General features: G+C 41.9%; 1 protein-coding gene across 2 annotated transcripts; it reads right to left on the bottom strand.

Annotated features, from left to right (window-relative positions):
• Positions 1 to 4,410: 4,410 nt before the first annotated feature.
• Positions 4,411 to 20,207, bottom strand: LOC138665414 (zinc finger protein 660-like). Of its 2 annotated transcripts, none has more exons than XM_069752871.1 (2): positions 20,167 to 20,207; positions 4,411 to 7,300 (listed from the first exon to the last, which is right to left on the bottom strand). In XM_069752871.1, exon 2 carries the CDS (start codon positions 7,168 to 7,170, stop codon positions 5,359 to 5,361), a length of 1,812 nt encoding a protein of 603 aa, XP_069608972.1. In that variant the 5' UTR covers positions 7,171 to 7,300; positions 20,167 to 20,207; the 3' UTR covers positions 4,411 to 5,358. The 2 variants fall into 2 exon arrangements, with proteins under 2 accessions (XP_069608972.1, XP_069608973.1); XM_069752872.1 differs by having other exon boundaries at positions 19,981 to 20,173.
• Between the last annotated feature and the right edge of the window lie 112 nt (positions 20,208 to 20,319).

The following is a 20,319-nucleotide window of genomic DNA, read 5'->3' as shown; positions in this document are numbered from 1 at the left end:
TTCATGCACCTTTTCACAACCACACATGGGTATACGCTTCCAGATTTGGTCTGTTTGTTTTTATCCTCCTCCTTATCCTCATCCAGAACCACTATATCACCAGGGTGAACATGGTCTGTACCGTGCATCTTGGCCAAGGGTGCTGTGATGGCACTCTTTTTTTTTTTTTTTTTAATAAAGGTACCGTTACACTAAACGATTTACCAACGATCACGACCAGCGATACGACTTGGCCGTGATCGTTGGTAAGTCGTGTGGTCGCTGGGGAGCTGTCACACAGACAGCTCTCTCCAGCGACCAACAATCCGGGGAAAGACTTCAGCATCGTTGAAACTGTCTTCAACGATGCCGAAGTCCCCCTGCAGCACCCGGGTAAACATCGGGTTACTAAGTGCAGGGCCGCGCTTAGTAACCCGATATTTACCCTGGTTACCATTGTAAAAGTAAAAAACAAAAAACAGTACATACTCACATTCTGATGTCTGTCACGTCCCCCGCCAGCATCCACAGAGTTAAAACTGCTTTCAGCAAGAGCGCTGCTAATGCACGCGCTCCGGCCGAGAGCTTCCCTGCACTGACTGTCAGCGCCGGCAGTAACAGCGGTGACGTCACCGCTGTGCTCTGCTTTACGGCCGACACTGACAGTCAGTGCAGGGAAGCTCTCGGCCGGAGCGCGTGCATTAGCAGCGCTCTTGCCAAAAGCAGTTTTAACCCTGTGGACGCCGGGGGATGTGACAGTACATACTCACATTCTGATGTCTGTTTTTTTTTACTTTTACAATGGTAACCAGGGTAAATATCTGGTTACTAAGCGCGGCCCTGCGCTTAGTAACCCGATATTTACCCTGGTTACAAGTGAACACATCGCTGGATCGGCGTCACACACACCGATCCAGCGATGACAGCGGGTGATCAGCGACCAAAAAAAGGTCCTGATCATTCCCCAGCGACCAACGATCTCCCTGATCGTTGGTCGCTGTCACACATAAAAAGATCGTTAGTGGGATTGTTGCTACGTCACAAAATGTGACGTTGCAACAATATCCTTAACGATATCGTTATGTGTGAAGGTACCTTTAAGGACAACCCATTGGGGAATTGGGCATGGCATTACATTGGGCCGACTTCTTAACTCGGTCTCCTGCAATCTGTCCTGTACCTGCCAGTAGATCACCAGGGTGAACGTGCTCTGTACGGTGCATGTTGGCCAAGGGTGCTGTGATGGCACTCCTTTATTTTTTTAAAAAAGGACAACACATTGGGGAATTGGGCATGGTATTACATTGGGCCGACTTCTTAATTCTGTCTCCTGCAATCTGTCCTGTACCTGACAGTAGATCACCAGGGTGAACGTGCTCTGTACGGTGAATGTTGGCCAAGGGGCCTATGATGGCACTCTTTGATTTAAAAAAAAAAAAAAAAAAAAAAAGGATTTTACATTGGGGAATTGGGCATGACATTACATTGGGCCGACTTCTTAACTCGGTCTCCTGCAATCTGTCCTGTACCTGCCAGTAGATCACCAGGGTGAACGTGGTCTGTACGATTCATTTTGGCCAAGGGTGCTGTGATGGCACTCTTTTATTTTTTTGAAAAAAGGACCCCACATTGGGGAATTGGGCATGGCATTCCATTGGGCCATTCTTCTTAACTCTGTCTCCTGCAATGTCTCTTGAATAACTGCCACTAGATCACCAGGGTGAACGTGCTTTGTACTGTTAGAAGCAGGTGAAGTTTGGTCAAGGGGGGTTGTGATGGCACTAGTCTATTTTTACAAAAGGTACCCCCCATTGCTGAAACCACATCCTTGTTGGCAAACACTTCATAATCATAACATTTGTGTACCTTAAAGAGCTCACTTGAAAAGCTCCTTTTTGTGTTCCCTGGTTGCTAACATTGGACGCAATACACTTCATATTAGGCCGGTTTCACATGTCAGTGGCTCCGGTACGTGAGGTGACAGTTTCCTCACGTACCGGAGACACTGACTCACGTACACATTAAAATCAATGTGTCTCTGCACATGTCAGCGTGTCTTCATGGACCGTGTGTCTGTTTGAAAAACACGGAGACATGTCAGTGTTCGTGGGAGCGCACGTATTACACGGACCCATTAAAGTCAATGGGTCCGTGTATAACACGTACCGCACACGGATGCTGTGTGCAGTCCATGTTCCGTGCAGGAGACGGCGCTACAGTAAGCGCTGTCCCCCAGCGTGGTGCTGAAGCCGCCATTCATTTCTTCTCTCCAGCAGCGTTCGCTGGAGAAAAGATATGAAAAATCTTTTTTTTTTGTGTTTAAAAAAAAAAGATCCCTGTCCCCAACCCCCTGTGTGCCCCCCGCTGTTAATAAAATACTTACCCGGCTCCCTCGCTGCTTCTTCTCCTCGCCGCAGCTTCTCCTGTATGAGCGGTCACGTGGTGCCACCCATTACAGTGATGAATATGTGGCTCCACCTCCCATAGGGAGCCCACAGCTGTCTGCATAACCTCTGCTGGTAATTAATTATAGGGGGACCCTACATAATTTGTTATGGGGTACCCCATTTTAATAGCCAGTAAAGGCTAAGTATACAGTTGTGAGCTGGTATTAATAGCCTTGGAACCTCCATGGGTATTACCCCCTTCTCAGGCTATAAACAGCAGCCCCCAGCTTTCCCTCTGCTGGTTAAAAAAAATTATGCGGGAGCCCATGCCATTTTTTTCAGAAAAATAATCTTTTAATCCATGTACAGTGCACTGCACACACATTGTACTAATTGTATATGTCACTGACATTTGTATAACTATTCTATGTGTATATACTGTATGTAATCCATCTATTCTATGCTGCCGGGTCCTGCTGTGATTTTACAGCACTTGGCTCCTGAATTACCAGCATTTCTTTTATCTACTATATATATGTGTGTCATTGACATCTTTATATCTATTGTCACGCTGTGATTTTACTGTACTCGGCGGATAAATTGCAGGCTTATTATATATATAGTGTTTTGAAGAATATTTCCTTTGAAAACAATGTGTAAACGACAGCAATTCTCTATGTAAAAGCTCTTGTTAAAATCGCATTGCAATCAGATATCAATCGCACTGTATTAGGATGTAAATCGGATGCTAGGTATGAAAAATCGTATTGTACTCACATGACACTTGTGCGACTCTCGGCAGTGAGAATCAAACCGATTTTTTTTATATGTTTAGTGTGACTCCAGCCTTAGTCTTCTACTGCCTGGTGTAGAGGAGTTGGTTCTTGGTAGAGGCGTTTGGAGTGCTCATCTGTGACTGCTGCTTGGTGTTTTGGTTGTGTGAAAATCCTCAACCGCTCCTATTTGATTTACCTTAATTTTCTCCCTGGTGTTATGTGTTACTGTTGTCTGTGAGTGCATATTTGTATGTTTGGCATTTCATTTATCCCTGTACATCCTCCCTTGTTAGTCTGATTTGTGTAAATTCTTACATTATTACTCCCTGCTTCCTTGGATGGGGAGGGCAACAGATATAGGGTTGTTTCAGATCAGCAAGGTACGTGGCCCCACCGTATGCACCATCAGAAGTAATCCAGGAAGCAAGAATAGCTAGGGCTCCCTAGGGCTCCCCTAGCTTTAGGGACAGGGAAGGGGAACCTGGGCCAGGGTCTTCAGACAACAGAGTTGTAACAATTTTATATGTGGCACTCACCTATTTGAACTGTAATCCATATCAGAATTCTATTATTGGAACATCTATTTTGTCACACCTGTGAAAGACACTTTGTATTGTTGCCCTGAGAAATAAAAACACAGGACTCAATTCATAAAGACCATCGATTTTTACGCAAGTCTTGATGAGGGTGCATGTTGGAGTGCAAGACATCCAATTTATTAAGAGGTGTAAATCATACTGTAGTTGGGGACTTAAGATTTGTGATGAAGGATCTCCACCACTGATCCTTAATTTGACGAGCTGGAGTCATAATACCCTGTCCCTGCTCCATCAACTTTGTTGGAGCTAGGCAAAAATGGCCTTGAAAATGTCAGAAAGTCACAAAATTTTTGTGCATCCGAGCATTGCGTTAAATCAATCTGGCAACTTCTCTAACCTGTTTATGTCATTTTTAGGGTGTCAAAGCCTTGTTATATCGTGGCCACAATGTTATTGACTCCAAGTTAAAAATACTGTGTATTAGAAAATTTGAATCATAGAATGTTAAAGTTGGAAGGGACCTCTAGGGTCACCGTGTCCAACCACCTGCTCAATGCAGGATTCACTAAATCATTTCAGACAGATGTCTGTCCAGCTTCTGTTTGAAGATTTCCATTGAAGGAATAGAAAAAAAATAGGCACTGTGAACTTGTCCTTATGTGATTCTCTAAGATAATCATCTAGGTAACTCTCACCTCGGAATAATCATTACAGAATAATAAAAATCTCTTAGAAAGATATGGGAGATTTTATTTTTTTTACAATTCTATTTTTTAAACACCTCCATCTGAAATGTCTTGTTTACATTTGAGGGTAAAGGATTTGCACAACCATTTGAAATGCTGTTTATTACATTAAAAAAATGCATCCATGTGACAAGTTTTTACATGAGAAATAACAGAGGAAATACAGGTAAAAGAAACATGCATAGCTTAGGACTATGTGGATCACCAGGTAAAAGAATCACCAAACCCTCGGATATAGAAAAAAGATAGTGGACCGCAATGTTTTTAAAGTGGTATTTAAGGGTTTAGAGCTTATCAGGTCCTTGGATAATCTAACATCATTGACAGCATATGCCATACTCCGAGAACCAATTGCAGTACATATGAATATTAGTAATGTGTGCAAACAGCAAGGCGGCACATAGGTGGTTGCTCTGAACACAAAATTTCAATTGAAAAATAAATATTTTTTTTCCTTTTTGAAATTTTGGCACCCCCAAGAAGTGGTATCGGATTCACTATACCTGAAAATGAAGGGCAGTGTATGTGACCAGAACTGCTGGCAAGGTGGCCATGATCTCCGGGCGAGCCTCACTTTGAACTGCATTGGTTTCATCATGATGATAAAGCTGGATCCTGTGGTAGGACATAGGCTCCCTTCCCCTGGCCTACAAGATGCCCCAGTGCATCATCACTGTAGTGCGAGACCTGTGCTGGGTCACTGTGAGCGCAGGAGAGGACTAAATTCTTTAGATTAGGTGAGTATAAACTTGCTTTTAACAGGGGAGGAGGCATAATTACTTTTGGGGGGAAATGCAAGGGCCATGAATAAAGTTAACAGGGAATACTTTCTAAAGGGGGCACTCAAGGGTCATTGTTTTAAGAAGGCAGCACATTGTCATCTTATACATTTAGTGGGTTCTTGATGTGAAGATCTAACATTGCGTACTTTCTATGTTGTATACCTGATGTGGACCCTTTGATGTCTAACAAGATGAGAATTACTCATAAAACATTTCCCACATTCAGAGCAAGAAAATGGTTTCTCTCCTGTATGACTTTTCTGGTGGCGTACAAGTTTGGAGTTATTGAGAAAACATTTATCGCAACTTGGACAAGAAAATGGTTTTTCTCCTGTGTGGAACCGGTTATGTCTATTAAGCTCTGATGAGCTACGAAAACATTTTCCACATTCCGAACATGGGTATGGCCTCTCATCTGTATGAATCCTTTGATGTTTGATGAAGTCTGAATTCCTTATAAATCGTTTCCCACAATCCATGCAAGAATATGGCTTCTCCTTGGTGTGGATTCTCTGGTGACTGTTTCGTTCAGAGCTACTTAGAAAAGCTTTTCCACACACTGGACAGGAATAAGGCTTTTCTCCTGTGTGGATCCTCTGATGTCTGTTCCGTTCTGAATAGCTGGTAAAACGCTTCCCACATTCTGAACAGGAATACGGTTTCTCTCCAGTGTGTATCCGGTGGTGTACAACAAGATATGAATTACTGCTGAAGCATTTTCCACACTGAAAACAGGAATACTGCTTTTCTCCAGTGTGGATTTTCTGATGCGCAATCAAGTTTGAGTTGGTACTAAAACTTTTATCACATTTTGGACAAGAATACGGTTTCTCCCCTGTGTGTGTTCGCTTGTGCGCTATAAGGTTTGAGTTACTGCTGAAATATTTACTGCATTCTGTACAACTGTATGGCGTTTCACATATGTGAATCTGCTGATGTTTCTGAAGAAGTGATGTTGTTTTAAAACACTTTCCACAAGTAGTACATAGCAAATCTGTCTCTTCTAGAGATTGGTTTGTATCTTCACTCCCATACTCATCAGTAAAAGTAGACAAAGTGGTATATTGTGTATCATCTGTGGGTGTATAAATATCATTGTTTGATAAATTGACTTCTTCATAGGAGGTGGATTCATCCATAATATGAGAAAAGGTGTATTGTGAATGACTTATGGGTATGTAAAGGTCTGTATCAGTGATGCCTCCTTCTTCACATGAGATGGGTTCCTCTTTAATATGAAGAGACATGTAATGTAGAGGATCTGCAGGTGTATAAAGCTCAGCAAGCTTTGCATCTTCATCAGACACAGATTCCTCCTTAATATTTGGTAGATATTGTTGTATATGATCTGCAGATTTATAAAGGTCATTGTCTACGAGATTTCCTGCAGCAAATGGAATGGATTCCTCCTTGATATAAGCGCAAGAATCCTGTTGTGTATGATTTGCGCCCATATGAATTCCTGCATAAATTAATTCATCGGCCTCAGTGGAGTCATATTCCTCTTTTATATGTATAGATATATATTGTGTGTGATCAGAAGTATTTGCTTGATCATTTGTGACGGATTCCGTCTTTATACAGTAAAGATGTTGTTGTGAATGGTCGGTTGGTGTATAAATTGGAAATATTTCTTCTTTAACAGGGGTAGGAGAATACTGCTGAGTATTCTTTGTGAATTTATAAAGATCAGATGCCTCCTTAATTTGGCTGGACAGATCTGGTTGTGTATGATGTAAGGATGTATGAATGTTAGTAGAATTTTTTCCTACGTAGCATAAATCTTCCTTTATATGGTTTGTAGTTATATTAATAAGATTTTCTTCATCAGATGATTCTTCTTTAATAGTTGTATATGGCCATGTTATATCATTCACAGTTGTGTTCACATCGGTATCAGTGAGAAGTTCTGTACCGTCTGATACAGATATCTTAGTAGCGTTCTCCATACAGTTGATCATATTTGGTTGCTTTGATGAGTATTTTTTATAGTCTGAAATTTTTAAAAGGTACTTTGATTTTCATTCATGTTGTCTGGCGAAGAAATGATGTTTCAAATACTTCAAATATCTCTGTATTTCTAGTGACGTGCTGGGGAGAAAAAGAAAACAAAAAAAAAACAGTTTGGTTAAAGGGTTTCCCCAAACATTGCATGCAAATAATTGAAATGCACTAACGTTTCTTAGTTAAGTGTGTATTCTTATTATTAAAGAAGCCCTCCCAGCCCTTAAACCTGTGTAAATGTTAGCGGTGTCAGTGTGTTAATATACTCACCTATCGCTACCTTCTCCAGTATTCAGCACAGCTTTGTTCCTCTTCTCATTCACGCAACAGCAATTCAGACTCTGAGCCACACTGCGATGTGTGACCCAAAAGTGGCTTTTTACAATGTAGCCTATGGAAGGTCAGAACGAGGCTCCATAGACTTACACTATATGACCACATTCACATATTCAGTATGTAGTCAGTATTTTATTTCAGTATTTAAGTCAAAACCAGGAGTGCGTGAAAAAAATGCAAAAGTGGTGCAGGTGTTTCTATTATACTTTTCCTCCGATTGTTCCACTTCTGGTTTTGGCTTACAAATACTGATAAAAAAACTGACTGCCATAGAAAACAGGCTATTGGCACATGTAGGAAATGTGGTGCAGAATTTTCTGCACTAAATCTGCATCTCCTGGCAGAATCCAGATCAATAACACAGCTCCAGTGAGTGGGCATTCACCCCCCCTCCTCTCACACAGAATCGTAGTAGGAGAAAAAAAACTTACACTCTGCAACCCTGCCAGTAGTAGAATTACACAGTTGCCATCTGGGAAGTGAGAAAATTACATATAGCTGAGCAATGACAAAACTTAGGGTATGTGCACACGTTGCAGATTTCCAGCAGATCCTCCTTTTTCTACGTGCAGATTCGCTGCAGACCCGCAATTGATTTACAGTACAATGTAAATCAATGGGAACAAAATGGTGTGCTAATGGTGGGGAAAAATCCGCAAGGAAAATGCAGCAGATTCAAAAGGACCATGTCAATTCTTTTTGCGGATCTGCAGCTTTTCTGCACCCATTCCATAATAGAAATCTGCAGGGGTAAAAAACATATGAAATCCGCACAAAATCCGCAAAAAAAACCCCGCACAGAATCTGTAAAAAAGCGTGGATTTTTACCTGTGTTTTCTGCCAAGAAATGCAGAATCTGCACATAAAATTCCACAGTCTAATCCGCAACGTGTGCATAAAGCCTAAAACTCCTATTGAAGCCCAGACTCCCTGGTGTGGACAGTGACAGAGCCAATTTGGTACTTAAGGACAATCCAATTTTTACAATTCTGACCAGTGTCACTTTATGAGGTTATAACTCTAGAACGCTTGAACGTATCCCACTTTTTCTGAGACTGTTTTTTTTCGTGACATATTGTACTTCATGTCAGTGGTAAAAATTTCTTCAATACAACTTGAGTTTATTTAGGAAAAAAAAATTTAGGACGTTTTTTTGAAAATGTTGCAATTTTCAAAATATTCATTTTTGTACCCTTAAATCAGAGTGGTGTCACACAAAGTAGTTAATAAATAACATTTTCCACTTGTCCGCTTTACATCAGCACAATTTTGTAAACAATTTTTTTTTGTTAGAAGGGTTAAAAGTTGACCAGAGAGTTCTCATTTCTCCAACAAAATTTACAAAACCATTTTTTTAAGGACTGTTATAGCAGGATCCATTTTATCTTGCTTGCCTCCATTTTATTCAAGGGTTACTAAAGTTGAGAAAAACAAGTTGTTATTCACTATTCTTCATGCAGCTATTATTGCTGATTGTAGCAGGGCATGGGGGATGAAATGTCCTTGGTAGATAACGAATAATGTTCTGTGTAGAAAAATATGATTGCGAAAACACAGGGAGACAAGTGGTAAACTCTCCGATGCTTCGCCCATATATGGTGAATCCGCTTCTGACATAAATATGGATAAAAAGTCTGTGTAAGCTCAATAAACTAGAGATACTTCAGATACATACCTAGTGTACTGTGTCTTGTCTCTCTCCGGCCGTGATGTCATCTCTAAGGTGGACTCATCAGAAAACAGGTCGAGACCTGCGACAACAGGGACCACCTCACTTTTGAAGTGAGTTTTTGGGGGGTCAATATAAGAGAATATCCAAAAGTGACACCATTATAAAAACGGCACCCCTCAAGGTGTGCAAAACCACATTCAATAAGTTTATTAACCCTTCGGATGCTTCACGAGAACTAAAGCAATGTGAAAGGAAAAAATGAACTTTTTACTTTGTTCACAAAAATTTTACTTTTAAACCAATTTTTTTTTATTTTCACAAGGGTATCAGGAGAAAATGGACATTTGTTGCAATTTCTCCTGAGTACGCCAGTAACCCATATGAGGGGGAAAGCCAGAAGGGAGGGAGCACGATTTGACTTTTTGAATGCAAAATTGTCTGGAATCAATGGTGGCGCCATGTCGCGTTTGGAGACCCCTGATGTACCTAAACAGTGGGAACCCCCCCCCCAATTCTAACTCCAGCCCTAGCCCGAACACACTCCTAGCCCGAATCCTAACCACAACCCTAACTTTAGCCCAAGTCTAACCCTAATGGAAATAAACACATTTATTTTATCATTTTTACCTTACTTAGGGGGGGGGGGGGGGGTTTGATTTACTATTTTTTTTATTTTGATCACTGTGATAGGGTCTTTTTTTCTCATTAATGTACACTCTGCATCCCATCTTGACTGAAAAACAAATGTAGTAATTTTTGCAAATGTATTAAAAAAGAAAAACTGAAATATCACATGGTCATAAGTATTCAGACCCTTTGTTCAGTATTGAGTAGAAGCACCCTTTTGAGCTAGTACAGCCATGAGTTGTCTTGGGAATGATGCAACAAGTTTTTCACACTTGGAACTGGAGAGGATCTGCAAGGAAGAATGGCAGAGGATCCCCAAATCCATCAGGTTGGATGGTGAACTTTGGTGGACAGCAATTTTCAGGTCTCTCCAGAGATGCTCAATTGGGTGTAGGTCAGGGTTCTTGCTGTGCCAGTCAATAATGGTCACAGTGTTGTTCTGAAGCCACTCCTTTGTTGTTTTAGCTGTGTGCTTAGGCTCATTGTCTTGTAGGACAGTGAACCTTCGGACAAGTCTCAGGTCCACAGAACTCTGTAAGAGTTTTGATCCAGGATATCTCTGTACTTGGCAGCAATCATGTTTCCTTCAATGTCAACCAGTCGTCCTGACCCTGCAGCTGAAAAACACCCCTATAGCATGTTGTTGCCACCACATTTCACTGTTGGGATTGTATTGGGCAGATGAGCAGTGCATGGTTTTCTCCACACATATCACTTAGAATAATCACTAAAACTGTCTATCTTTGTCTAATCAGACCTATTTTTCATAGTCAGTGAGTCCTTTATGTGTTTTCAGCAAACTCTATGTGGGCTTTCATATGTCTTGAAGGAGAGGCTTCAGTCGGGCCACTCTGCCATCAAGGCCCGACTGGTGGAGGGCTGCAGTGATAGTTGACTTTGTGGAACTTTCTCCCATCTCCCTACTGCATCTCTGGAGCTCAGTTACAGTGATCTTGGGGTTCTTCTTTACCTCTCTCACCAAGGCTTTTCTCCCACGATTGCTCAGTTTGGCTGGACAGCCAGGTCTAGGAAGATTTCTGGTGGTCCCAAACTTCTTCCATTTAAGGATTATGGAGGCCACTGTGCTCTTAGGACCCTTGAGTACTGGAGAAACTCTGCTGTAACCTTGGCCAGATCTATGCCTTGCCACAGTTCTGACTCTGAGCTCTTTGGTCAGTTCCTTTGACATCATGATTCTCATTAGGTCTGACATGCACTGTGAGGTCTTATATAGACAGGTGTGTGCCTTTCCAAATCAAGCCCTATCAGTTTAATTAAACACAGCTGAACTCCAATGAAAGAGTAGAACTATCTCAAGGAGATCACAAGGGAATGGATAGCATGTGACTTAAATATGAGTGTCTGAGCCAAGGGTCTGAATACTTATGACCATGTGATATTTCAGGTTTTTCTTTTTATTAAATTTGCAAAAATGTCTACATTTCTGTTTTTTTTCAATCAAGATGGGGTGCAGAGTGTACATTAATGTGAAAAAAATGAACTTTTTGAATTTACCAAATGGCTGCAATGAAAGGGTGAAAGAGTGAAAAATTTAAGGGGGTCTGAATACTTTCCGTACCCACTGTATATTCCATGAGTTGGAATCGGAAACGTGTATATACCATACGCTCACTGTTAGTTCTCCAATAACCAGCCTAATAGTGGTAATAGCCGCAACCTCATCCGTTAATCCTCTGTCAATTGTGTAATTGTCCTGATCTTAGGGGGCAGCAGAGGGCTGTTTGTGACAAAAAAGCGAACAGCGTAGTGGGGTCAAGGTGACCACCCTTGCTGCGATCTTTGACACTGAGCAAATACTGAAGGTGGCCTAAAAGACATCTGGCTCAAACACAGACTCTCCAGATCACTCTATGCTCTAAAGAGCCGCTATCTCTTGGACACCACAGGAAATGGTGATTGGTGAGTACAGTATCTCACTGCCACTACATTAGCATTTAAGTTTCTATTCTAATATACAATGCATACACAATAATGTTAGTTGTATGTCATTTTCTATATTGTTTCCTATTCTATAACATTTTCCCTCAAGTAGCGTCCCTCAAGGCTTCTCCCCACTCGCTGCCAATGACTGACCGGTCTTTCGCTATACAGGCATGCAAGAAGAGACGTATCATTAAAGGGGAGTAACTGCGAAGAAACCGCTTGGGACCCGCGCTTTCTACTAGTCTCCCTTGCAGTTTGGTCTCCAGCGGTTTTCAAAGTATGTTTTGCTTTGTAAAGCAGCAGTGTTTCAGAGTCTGATACATGCTGTACGTCGGTCTGGCAGCATATATCAGTTCTGTCAGGTTCTTATGAGTCACTTCTTCTTTCTGACATGTGGTTTCAGTTGTCTGTTTTAGCGCCAAATTCTTCAACATAATTTTGCGCAAAATAAAAAAAAATGCTTCTTTTTGTCTTACATGTTTATGCCTTTTAAAACAAAAAAGATGCGTGATCCATTAAAAATGTTGCATGCAACTATTTATACCAAAATTTATGGAGTATAAAAAATGTTAAAACCAAACCACTCATATGTACATTCACAAAGAAATGGAGACTTTTTAACCCCTTCACCCCAAAGCCTGTTTTCACCTAAGTGACAGGGCCAATTTTTACAATTCTGACCACTGTCACTTTATGAGGTCAGAACTCTGAAACGCTTCAACGGATCCTGGTGATTCTGACACTGTTTTCTCGTGACATATTGTACTTCATGATAGTGGTAAAACTTCTTCGATATGACTTGCATTTATTTGTGAAAAAAACAAAAATTTGTCGGAAATTATGAAAATTTAGCAATTTTCAAACTCTTAGTTTTTATGCCCTTAAATTAGAGAGTTATATCACATAATATAGTTCATAAACAACATTTCCCACATGTCTGCTTTACATCAGCACAATTTTGGAAACATAACTTTTTTTTGTTAGGACGTTATAAGGGTTAAAAGTTGACCAGCGATTTCTCATTTTTGCAACAAAATTTGCAAAACCATTTTTTTACGGACCACCTCACACTTGAAGTGACTTTGAGGGGTCTATATGACAGAAAATGCCCAAAAGTGACACCATTCTAAAAACTGCACCCCTCAAGGTACTCAAAATCACATTCAAAAAGTTTATTAACCCTTCAGGTGCTTCACAGGAATTTTTTGAATGTTTAAAAAAATTGAACATTTAACTTTTTTTTCACAAAATTTTTACTTCAGGTCCAATTTGTTTCATTTTACCAAGGGTAACAGGAGAAATTGGACCACAAAATTCGTTGTACAATTTGTCCTGAGTACGCCGATACCCCATATGTGGGGGTAAACCACTGTTTCGGCACATGGCAGAGCTCGGAAGGGAAGGAGCGCCATTTGACTTTTCAATGCAAGATTTGCTGGAATTGAGATCGGAGCCCATGTCACGATTGGAGAGCCCCTGATGTGCCTAAACAGTGGAAACCCCCACAAGTGACACCATTTTGGAAAGTAGACCCCCTAAGGAACTAATCTAGATGTGTGGTGAGCACTTTGAACCTCCAAGTGCTTCACAGAAGTTTATAATGTAGAGCCGTAAAAAATTTTTTTTTATTAATTTTCACAAAAAATGATCTTTTTGCCCCAAATGTTTTATTTTCCCAAGGGTAAAAGGATAAATTGGACCCCAAAAGTTGTTGTGCAATTTGTCCTGAGTACGTCGATACTTCATATATGGGGATAAACCACTGTTTGAGCGCATGGCAGAGCTCGGAAGGGAAGGAGTGCCATTTGACTTTTCAATGCAAAATTGGCTGGAATTGAGATCGGACGCCATGTCGCATTTGGAGAGCCCCTGACGTGCCTTAACAGTGGAAACCCCCCACAAGTGACCCCATTTTGGAAAGAAGACCCCCTAAGGAACTTATCTAGATGTGTGGTAAGCACTTTTAACCCCCAATTGTTTCACTAAAGTTTAGAATGTAGCATTGTGAAAATTAAAAAATCATTATTTCTTTCCACAAAATGATGTTTTAGCCCGCAATTTTTTTTTCCCAAGGGTAACAGGAGAAATTGGACCACAAATGTTATTGTCCAATTTGTCCTGAGTACGCTGATACGGGAACCACCGTTTGAGTGCATGGCAGAGCTCGGAAGGGAAGGAGCACCGTTTGAAATGCAGACTTAGATGGAATGGACTGCAGGTGTCATGTTGCATTTGCAGAGCCCCTGATGTACCTAAACAGTAGAAACCCACCACAAGTGACCCCATATTGGAAACTAGACCCCCCAAGGAACTTATCTAGATGTGTTGTGAGAGCTTTGAACCAACAAGTGTTTCACTACAGTTTATAACGCAGAGCTGTGAAAATAAAAAATATTTTTTTTTCCACGAAAATGATATTTTATCCCCTATGTTTTTATTTTCCCAAGGGTAACAGGACAAATTGGACCCCAAAAGTTGTTGTCCAACTTGTCCTGAGAACGCTGATACCCCATATGTTGGGGGGAACCACTGTTTGGGCACACAGGAGAACTCGAAAGGGAAGGAGCCCTGTTTTACTTTTTCAAAGCAGAATTGGCTGGAATTGAGATCGGACGCCATGTCGCGTTTGGAGAGCCCCTGATGTGCCTAAACAGTGGAAACCCCCAATTATAACTGAAACCCTAACCCCAACCCTAACCCTAGCCCTAACCCTAGCCCTAACACTAATGGGAAAATGGAAATAAATACATTTTTTTACATTTTATTATTTTTCCCTAACTAAGGGGGTGATGAAGGGGGGTTTGATTTACTTTTATAGCGTTTTTTTGGTGGATTTTTATGATTGGCAGCTGTCACACACTAAAAGACGCTTTTTATTGCAAAAAATAGTTTTTGCATCACCACATTTTGAGAGCTATAATTTATCCATATTTTGGCCCACAGAGTCATATGAGGTCTTGTTTTTTGCGGGACGAGTTGACGTTTTTATTGGTAACATTTTCGGGCAGATGACATTTTTTGATCGCTTTTTATTCCGATTTTTGGGAGGCGGAATGAACAAAAACCAGCAATTCCTGAATTTCTTTTAGGGGGGGCGTTTATACCGTTCCACGTGTGGTAAAATGGATAAAGCAGTTTTATTCTTCGGGTCAGTACGATTACAGCGATACCTCATTTATGTAATTTTTTTTATGTTTTGGCGCTTTTACACAATAAAAACTATTTTATATAAAAAAATAATTGTTTTTGCATCGCATTATTCTGAGAGCTATAACTTTTTTATTTTTCTGCTGATGATGCTGTATGGCGGCTTTTTTTTTGCGGGACAAGATGACGTTTTCAGCGGTACCATGGTTATTTATATCCGTCGTTTTGATCGCGTGTTATTCCACTTTTTGTTCGCCTGTATGATAATAAAGCGTTGTTTTTTTTTTTTTTTTTTTTTTGCGGTGTTCACTGAAGGGGTTAACTAGTGGGACAGTTTTATAGAGCGGGTCGTTACGGACGCGGCGATACCAAATATGTGTACATTTATTGTTTTTTGTTTTTTTTTACATAAATAAATGGATTTATTGGGAAATGTTTTTTTTTTTGGGGGGGGATTTTTTTTTATTTTTTTTTACACATTCTATTTTTTTTTTTTTTTAACTTTCTAACATTGTCCCAGGGTGGGACATCTCTGTATTAGATCAGATCGTTGATCTGACACTGTGCATAGCACACTGTCAGATCAACGATCTGACATGCAGTTTAGCTGGCTTTCCAGCGCCTGCTCTCAGCAGGCGCCGGCTAGCCAGGTCACTTCATGACCCGGAAGGAGTCCGGCGGCCATCTTGGATCCGGGGACTCCTTCCGGGTCACCGGAGCAACGCGATCTCATTGCGTTGCTCCGGTGGGAGAGCGCAGGGAGCCCCCGTCCCTGCGCGATCCCCCTCTATGCCGCTGTCACTACTGACAGCGGCATCAGAGGGGTTAAATGCCCGCGATCGGCGATAGCGCCGATCGTGGGCATTGCTGCGGGGTGTCAGCTGTCATATACAGCTGACCCCCGCACCCGATCACCGCGGCGCTCAGCGCGAGACCGCGGTGATCGGTGCGCCGTACTAGTACTGCTGCTGGCACTAATGCAGTGCCGGCAGCGCAGTACTAGTACGGCGCATGTCGCGAAGGGGTTAAAGAGCCCCAAACAATATATTATCTGAAACCATGGATTACAAAAACCACACTCACAATAGAGAAAAAAACAAAACAGATGAACAAGTAGAAAATAGACTTCAAAACAGGTACAACATAAAAGAAGAATTTTGGTGGAAAGCAAAAAAAAAAACAAAAACAAAAAAACCTGCCTTAACCACTTCCTGACTTTTTTAATGCTGCCGTCCACATAACTGTACGAGGGCTTGTTTTTTTCAGGACGACAACTCGTCCTAAAAAAACAAGCCCTCGTACAGTAGTACAAGTACTTGTGAGTGACAATATATTTTATGATGTGATGCACTAGAAAGCGGGGCAAAAAACACAAATGCATTGAAATTGCCAAAAAAATGCAATTCTACAATTTATAGTTGTTTTTTTTTCTTTTTTTATTTACTGTGTTCACTACATGGTAAAACTGACCTGGGAATATGAATCTCCAGGTCAGTATGAGTACACAGATACCAAACATGAACAGCTTTTTCTATTTAAGTGGTGAAAATTTTTGGAAATTTGTACGAAAAAAATGTTTTGCTTGTATCAGTATTTTCCGAGACCTGTAATGTTTTCATTTTTTGGAGTATGGGGCTGGGTGAGGGTTTATTTTTGAGCCCTGAGCAAACATTTTTATTGATACCATTTTGGGGTAGATACGACATTTTGCTCACCTCTAATTCTAGCATTTGGATACTTTTTCTCATTATGCCGTTTACCAATTGGATTAATTATTTTTATATTTTGATAGATCAGACTTTTACAAATGCAGAGATACCAAATATGTATTTTTTTTTTTAATGGGGGTGATTTGAACTTTTTTTTGTTTCATATTTTTTAAACCTTTTTCTCTTGCTTTTGACTGTATTTAAAGTAATGGTCAACAACTTGGATAGCTCTTTCTCATTCCCCATGTTTGGCCCCCATAAAATAAAAAACCCCTACACACACACCTCAATCGCTGGTGCCGATCCAGTGATGTCAGCCCAATCACCGCTGTTGTCACTATTCCCGCCTTCAGACGTATTAATAATTAAGAGGAAGTAAGCGGCCAGCCGCATCTCCCACTCTCATCTCCATTACCCTTTTAATAGTCCCTTTAGGGGACCTGAAGTTACGATCATCCAATCGGTTGTGCTATACATGGTGCATCAGTACTGCTATGTATAGCTGAAGGTAAATCAGTCTATTTTTATTTTATTTTCATCCTGACAATAAAGTGCGGTAGTCCTAACAATGCAGGTGCAGGGATTTGAAAATAAAACGATAGCTATGACGGACTGTTTATCGTTTTCTTTTTAAGTCCCTTTCACCTGATCGGGTGAGTACTGGCATTCCTTCTTTTTTTCTCCTTGAAAGTAGATCTATTGCAAAGTTTATTATCTTCATGCGTAATATTAAATTTATGAGGCAAAAATTAAAAATGACGGTTACTCTTTAAAACAGGAAATATAAATAAGACAAAAAATAGGCACAAATGCAATAATGAATAAAGCATGAAATGTATCAAAAGACATATGCTGAGGTTAAAGGGAACCTGTCACCCCTCCAGGCGTTTTTAACTAAAAGAGCCACCTTGTGCAGCACTAATGCTGCATTCTGTGAAGGTGGCTTTTTTGGTGGGGGTCCCTTCCAACGCTGCAATATCACTTTTTATAATTTGCCCGCCATACCTTTAGTCTGTCCAGGGGGCACGTCTTTTTCCCCCAGACACAAACGCCTCCCATCACTCAGCTCCTCCGTGCGCCGCCTCCTCTGCCTTCATTAACGTCCCCGGCGCATGCGCTGTAAGTTCCCATCATGTGACGCGAGTCGAAGGGCAGCATGCCCGAAAAAGGAACTTACAGCGCAGGCGGGCAAATTATAAAAAGTAATATTGCAACGTAGGATGGGACCCCCAAAAAAGAGCCACCTTCACAGAATGCAGCATTAGTGCTGCACAAGCTGGCTCTTTTAGTTAAAAACGCCGGGGAGGGTGACAGGTTCCCTTTAAATTGTGTTTTTTCTGCCATGATTAATACCAAATTACGGTAAAGCAGCAAGCTTTTGTCCTGATTTCTCATTAATTGTAACGTCGTAATGTTCTGGTAACAGCAGTCTGACCACAATGTAAATGTATCATTGTGACCATTCAGCAGCCACAGTAGATCTCATTGATGGTTCACTCAGGATGCAGGTAACTCTGGCTGTGACTCAGGCAGGCAAAGTATCTGTTTGAGACAGAACTGAACTATGGCTGCCACAATCGCCGCTCTGCAGGACATGCAGAATTGCCTAGTATAGGGTACACCAGACCTGGGCAAACCTCGGTCCACATCCAGCCGTCTGGCACGCGGACCGAACCAGTGGCCCAAGGGGCCGCACCATACCCTCTCCTGCCCACTGTCACTGAGGATTCAGACAGTGGTGACTACATTGGTGAAGGGTGAAGGACAGGGCTGCCGGCTCTATCTTCCACCAATCAGCACGTGAGATAGCAGATGCGACAACGTCATTTCATCACGCTGCTACTGAGACTCAGTGCACAGGAACGGAGCATTGGGGAACGGGAGCAAGGCGAGTATGTGTTGTGATTTTTATTTTCATGTGCATGGGATATTTGTATGTATACAGGAGACTGTGTGCGGGGCTCATGCTGTATACAGGAGGAGGCTGTGTGCGGCCTATCACTGTATACGGGAGGTGGGAGGGTGGCTGTGTGCCGACTCTTACGGTATATGGGGGGGTTGGGTGCTGGCTCTTACGGTATATAGGGGGGGCTGAGTGTGAGCTCTTACGGTATATAGGGGGATATTGGCATACTCAGTTTTGCTCAATATTAAGTGATACAATTTAATACAAAACAATAATTAATGTTATGATTAGTATTGAGTAGAATTAATTACAGCCTATTGGTTTGGCCTCCACAATAGTCACAGTCTCTCATATGGCCCCTAGGGGAAAATTAATTGCCCACCCATGGAGTACACTAATATTCCCAGGATGCCACTCCTGCTGAAAACTGAGCAGGTCTCCCTTTGCAACGAATTTCAGTGTGAAGGGTAGACAAGCACTACACCACAACACTGAAAGCGAGGAACATTAACTTTATTCCTCCCGGGAGTCGCCGGCTTTCAGTTATAGACGTATGCTCAGAGCTGCTAAATTCACCACTTATGTGCACACGATCAGTAAATGTTGTGGGTTGGGCTGTTACAGCATCGTGGATGGGATTTTTAAAAAAATCCCATGCCCACTATGCGTGCACACACCTGCGGAGACGGACATGTGGAGCCTCTCTCCAGACCGCAGTATGTCAATTTCTCTTGGATACGCTAGAGTCCGAAAGAGAAATGTCACCCATACAATGTATTGGAGGCGGTGAATCCGCACGGTCCAGGGAACACATGTTTTCAATAGATTGCAGCGTGGGGCTGCAGTGAACATGTAGTTCCAGATCGTGGGCACATACCCTTACACTCAGAGGTGACGGACTGCTTTCTCTGCACAAATGCATTGCAAAGCCAGCTGTCAATCAAAGTGAAGCGGTGTGCGTGCAGTGTCTGTCAGTCATTGCTCAGCACACACTATCAGATCCTGCGGTGCCTCTCTGACTGAAAGCCGGAGGTTCCCTGGAGAAATAAAGTTCATTTTCTCCAGGATGCTATTTAACATGTTGAATGGAAAAAGTTGGAAGCAAAGACGACGACACCACAATGACTGAAAAACAATCACAGACGACGCGAAGACTGAATGTCGCCAAAATGTTTTTGAAGGGTCTCTCAGGACAGCAATTACTTCTAGAAGGGCTCTGACTGGCTTACCCGCCCCGGTGGGTGGCCGCTGTGCCAGTAACTGGCCATTTCCAATGTATTGGGCTGAAATCGGCAAATGGAGACAAGCCGGGTCGTGAGCGGTGGATTTAGGGTGCAGGGGGCAGAGAGGGAACGACTTTTATTATTTCTAACCAGTATGAGCCCTTTGGAAAACCTTCTCTAGTCATGAAACCTCCTTGGTTCACCTCTTGGGAGACTGTTCCCATGGAGCGACGTCTGATTCCCCGGGCTTTGTTCACTACCATGCAGTAGTGAAACATGGTGGTAACTGCTGCGCTCTCATTTACGGCTCCGAGCAGCAGGAAAAGGAGGCCCCGCCATATACACCAGCGCATGCAAAGCTCGGAGGCTGCTGCTAGCCCCAAATATACCTGCATCAACGCATCCTCTGTCTGTGTCTGTGAAGGCTGCCAAACCGGAAGTTGTCAATAAAGCTTTTCCTGCCTGTGCGTTCCAGCGGCGCTGGCTTCCGGCCTGTGCGTTCCAATGTGCTATTTCTGCGTGTCAGCGGCTCTTCCCCTGCT

The sequence above is a fragment of the Ranitomeya imitator genome, chromosome 2 (assembly GCF_032444005.1).
Source record: "Ranitomeya imitator isolate aRanImi1 chromosome 2, aRanImi1.pri, whole genome shotgun sequence".
In the NCBI taxonomy this organism is placed as follows: domain Eukaryota; kingdom Metazoa; phylum Chordata; class Amphibia; order Anura; family Dendrobatidae; genus Ranitomeya; species Ranitomeya imitator.
The sequence above is the reverse complement of the archived record's forward strand: the minus strand, read 5'-3'. Positions and strand labels throughout refer to the sequence as shown.

Bases quoted from the DNA above. Each gene is read 5' to 3' on its own strand.
- LOC138665414 (XM_069752871.1), bottom strand. From the start codon at position 7,170: ATGATCAACTGTATGGAGAACGCTACTAAGATATCTGTATCAGACGGT.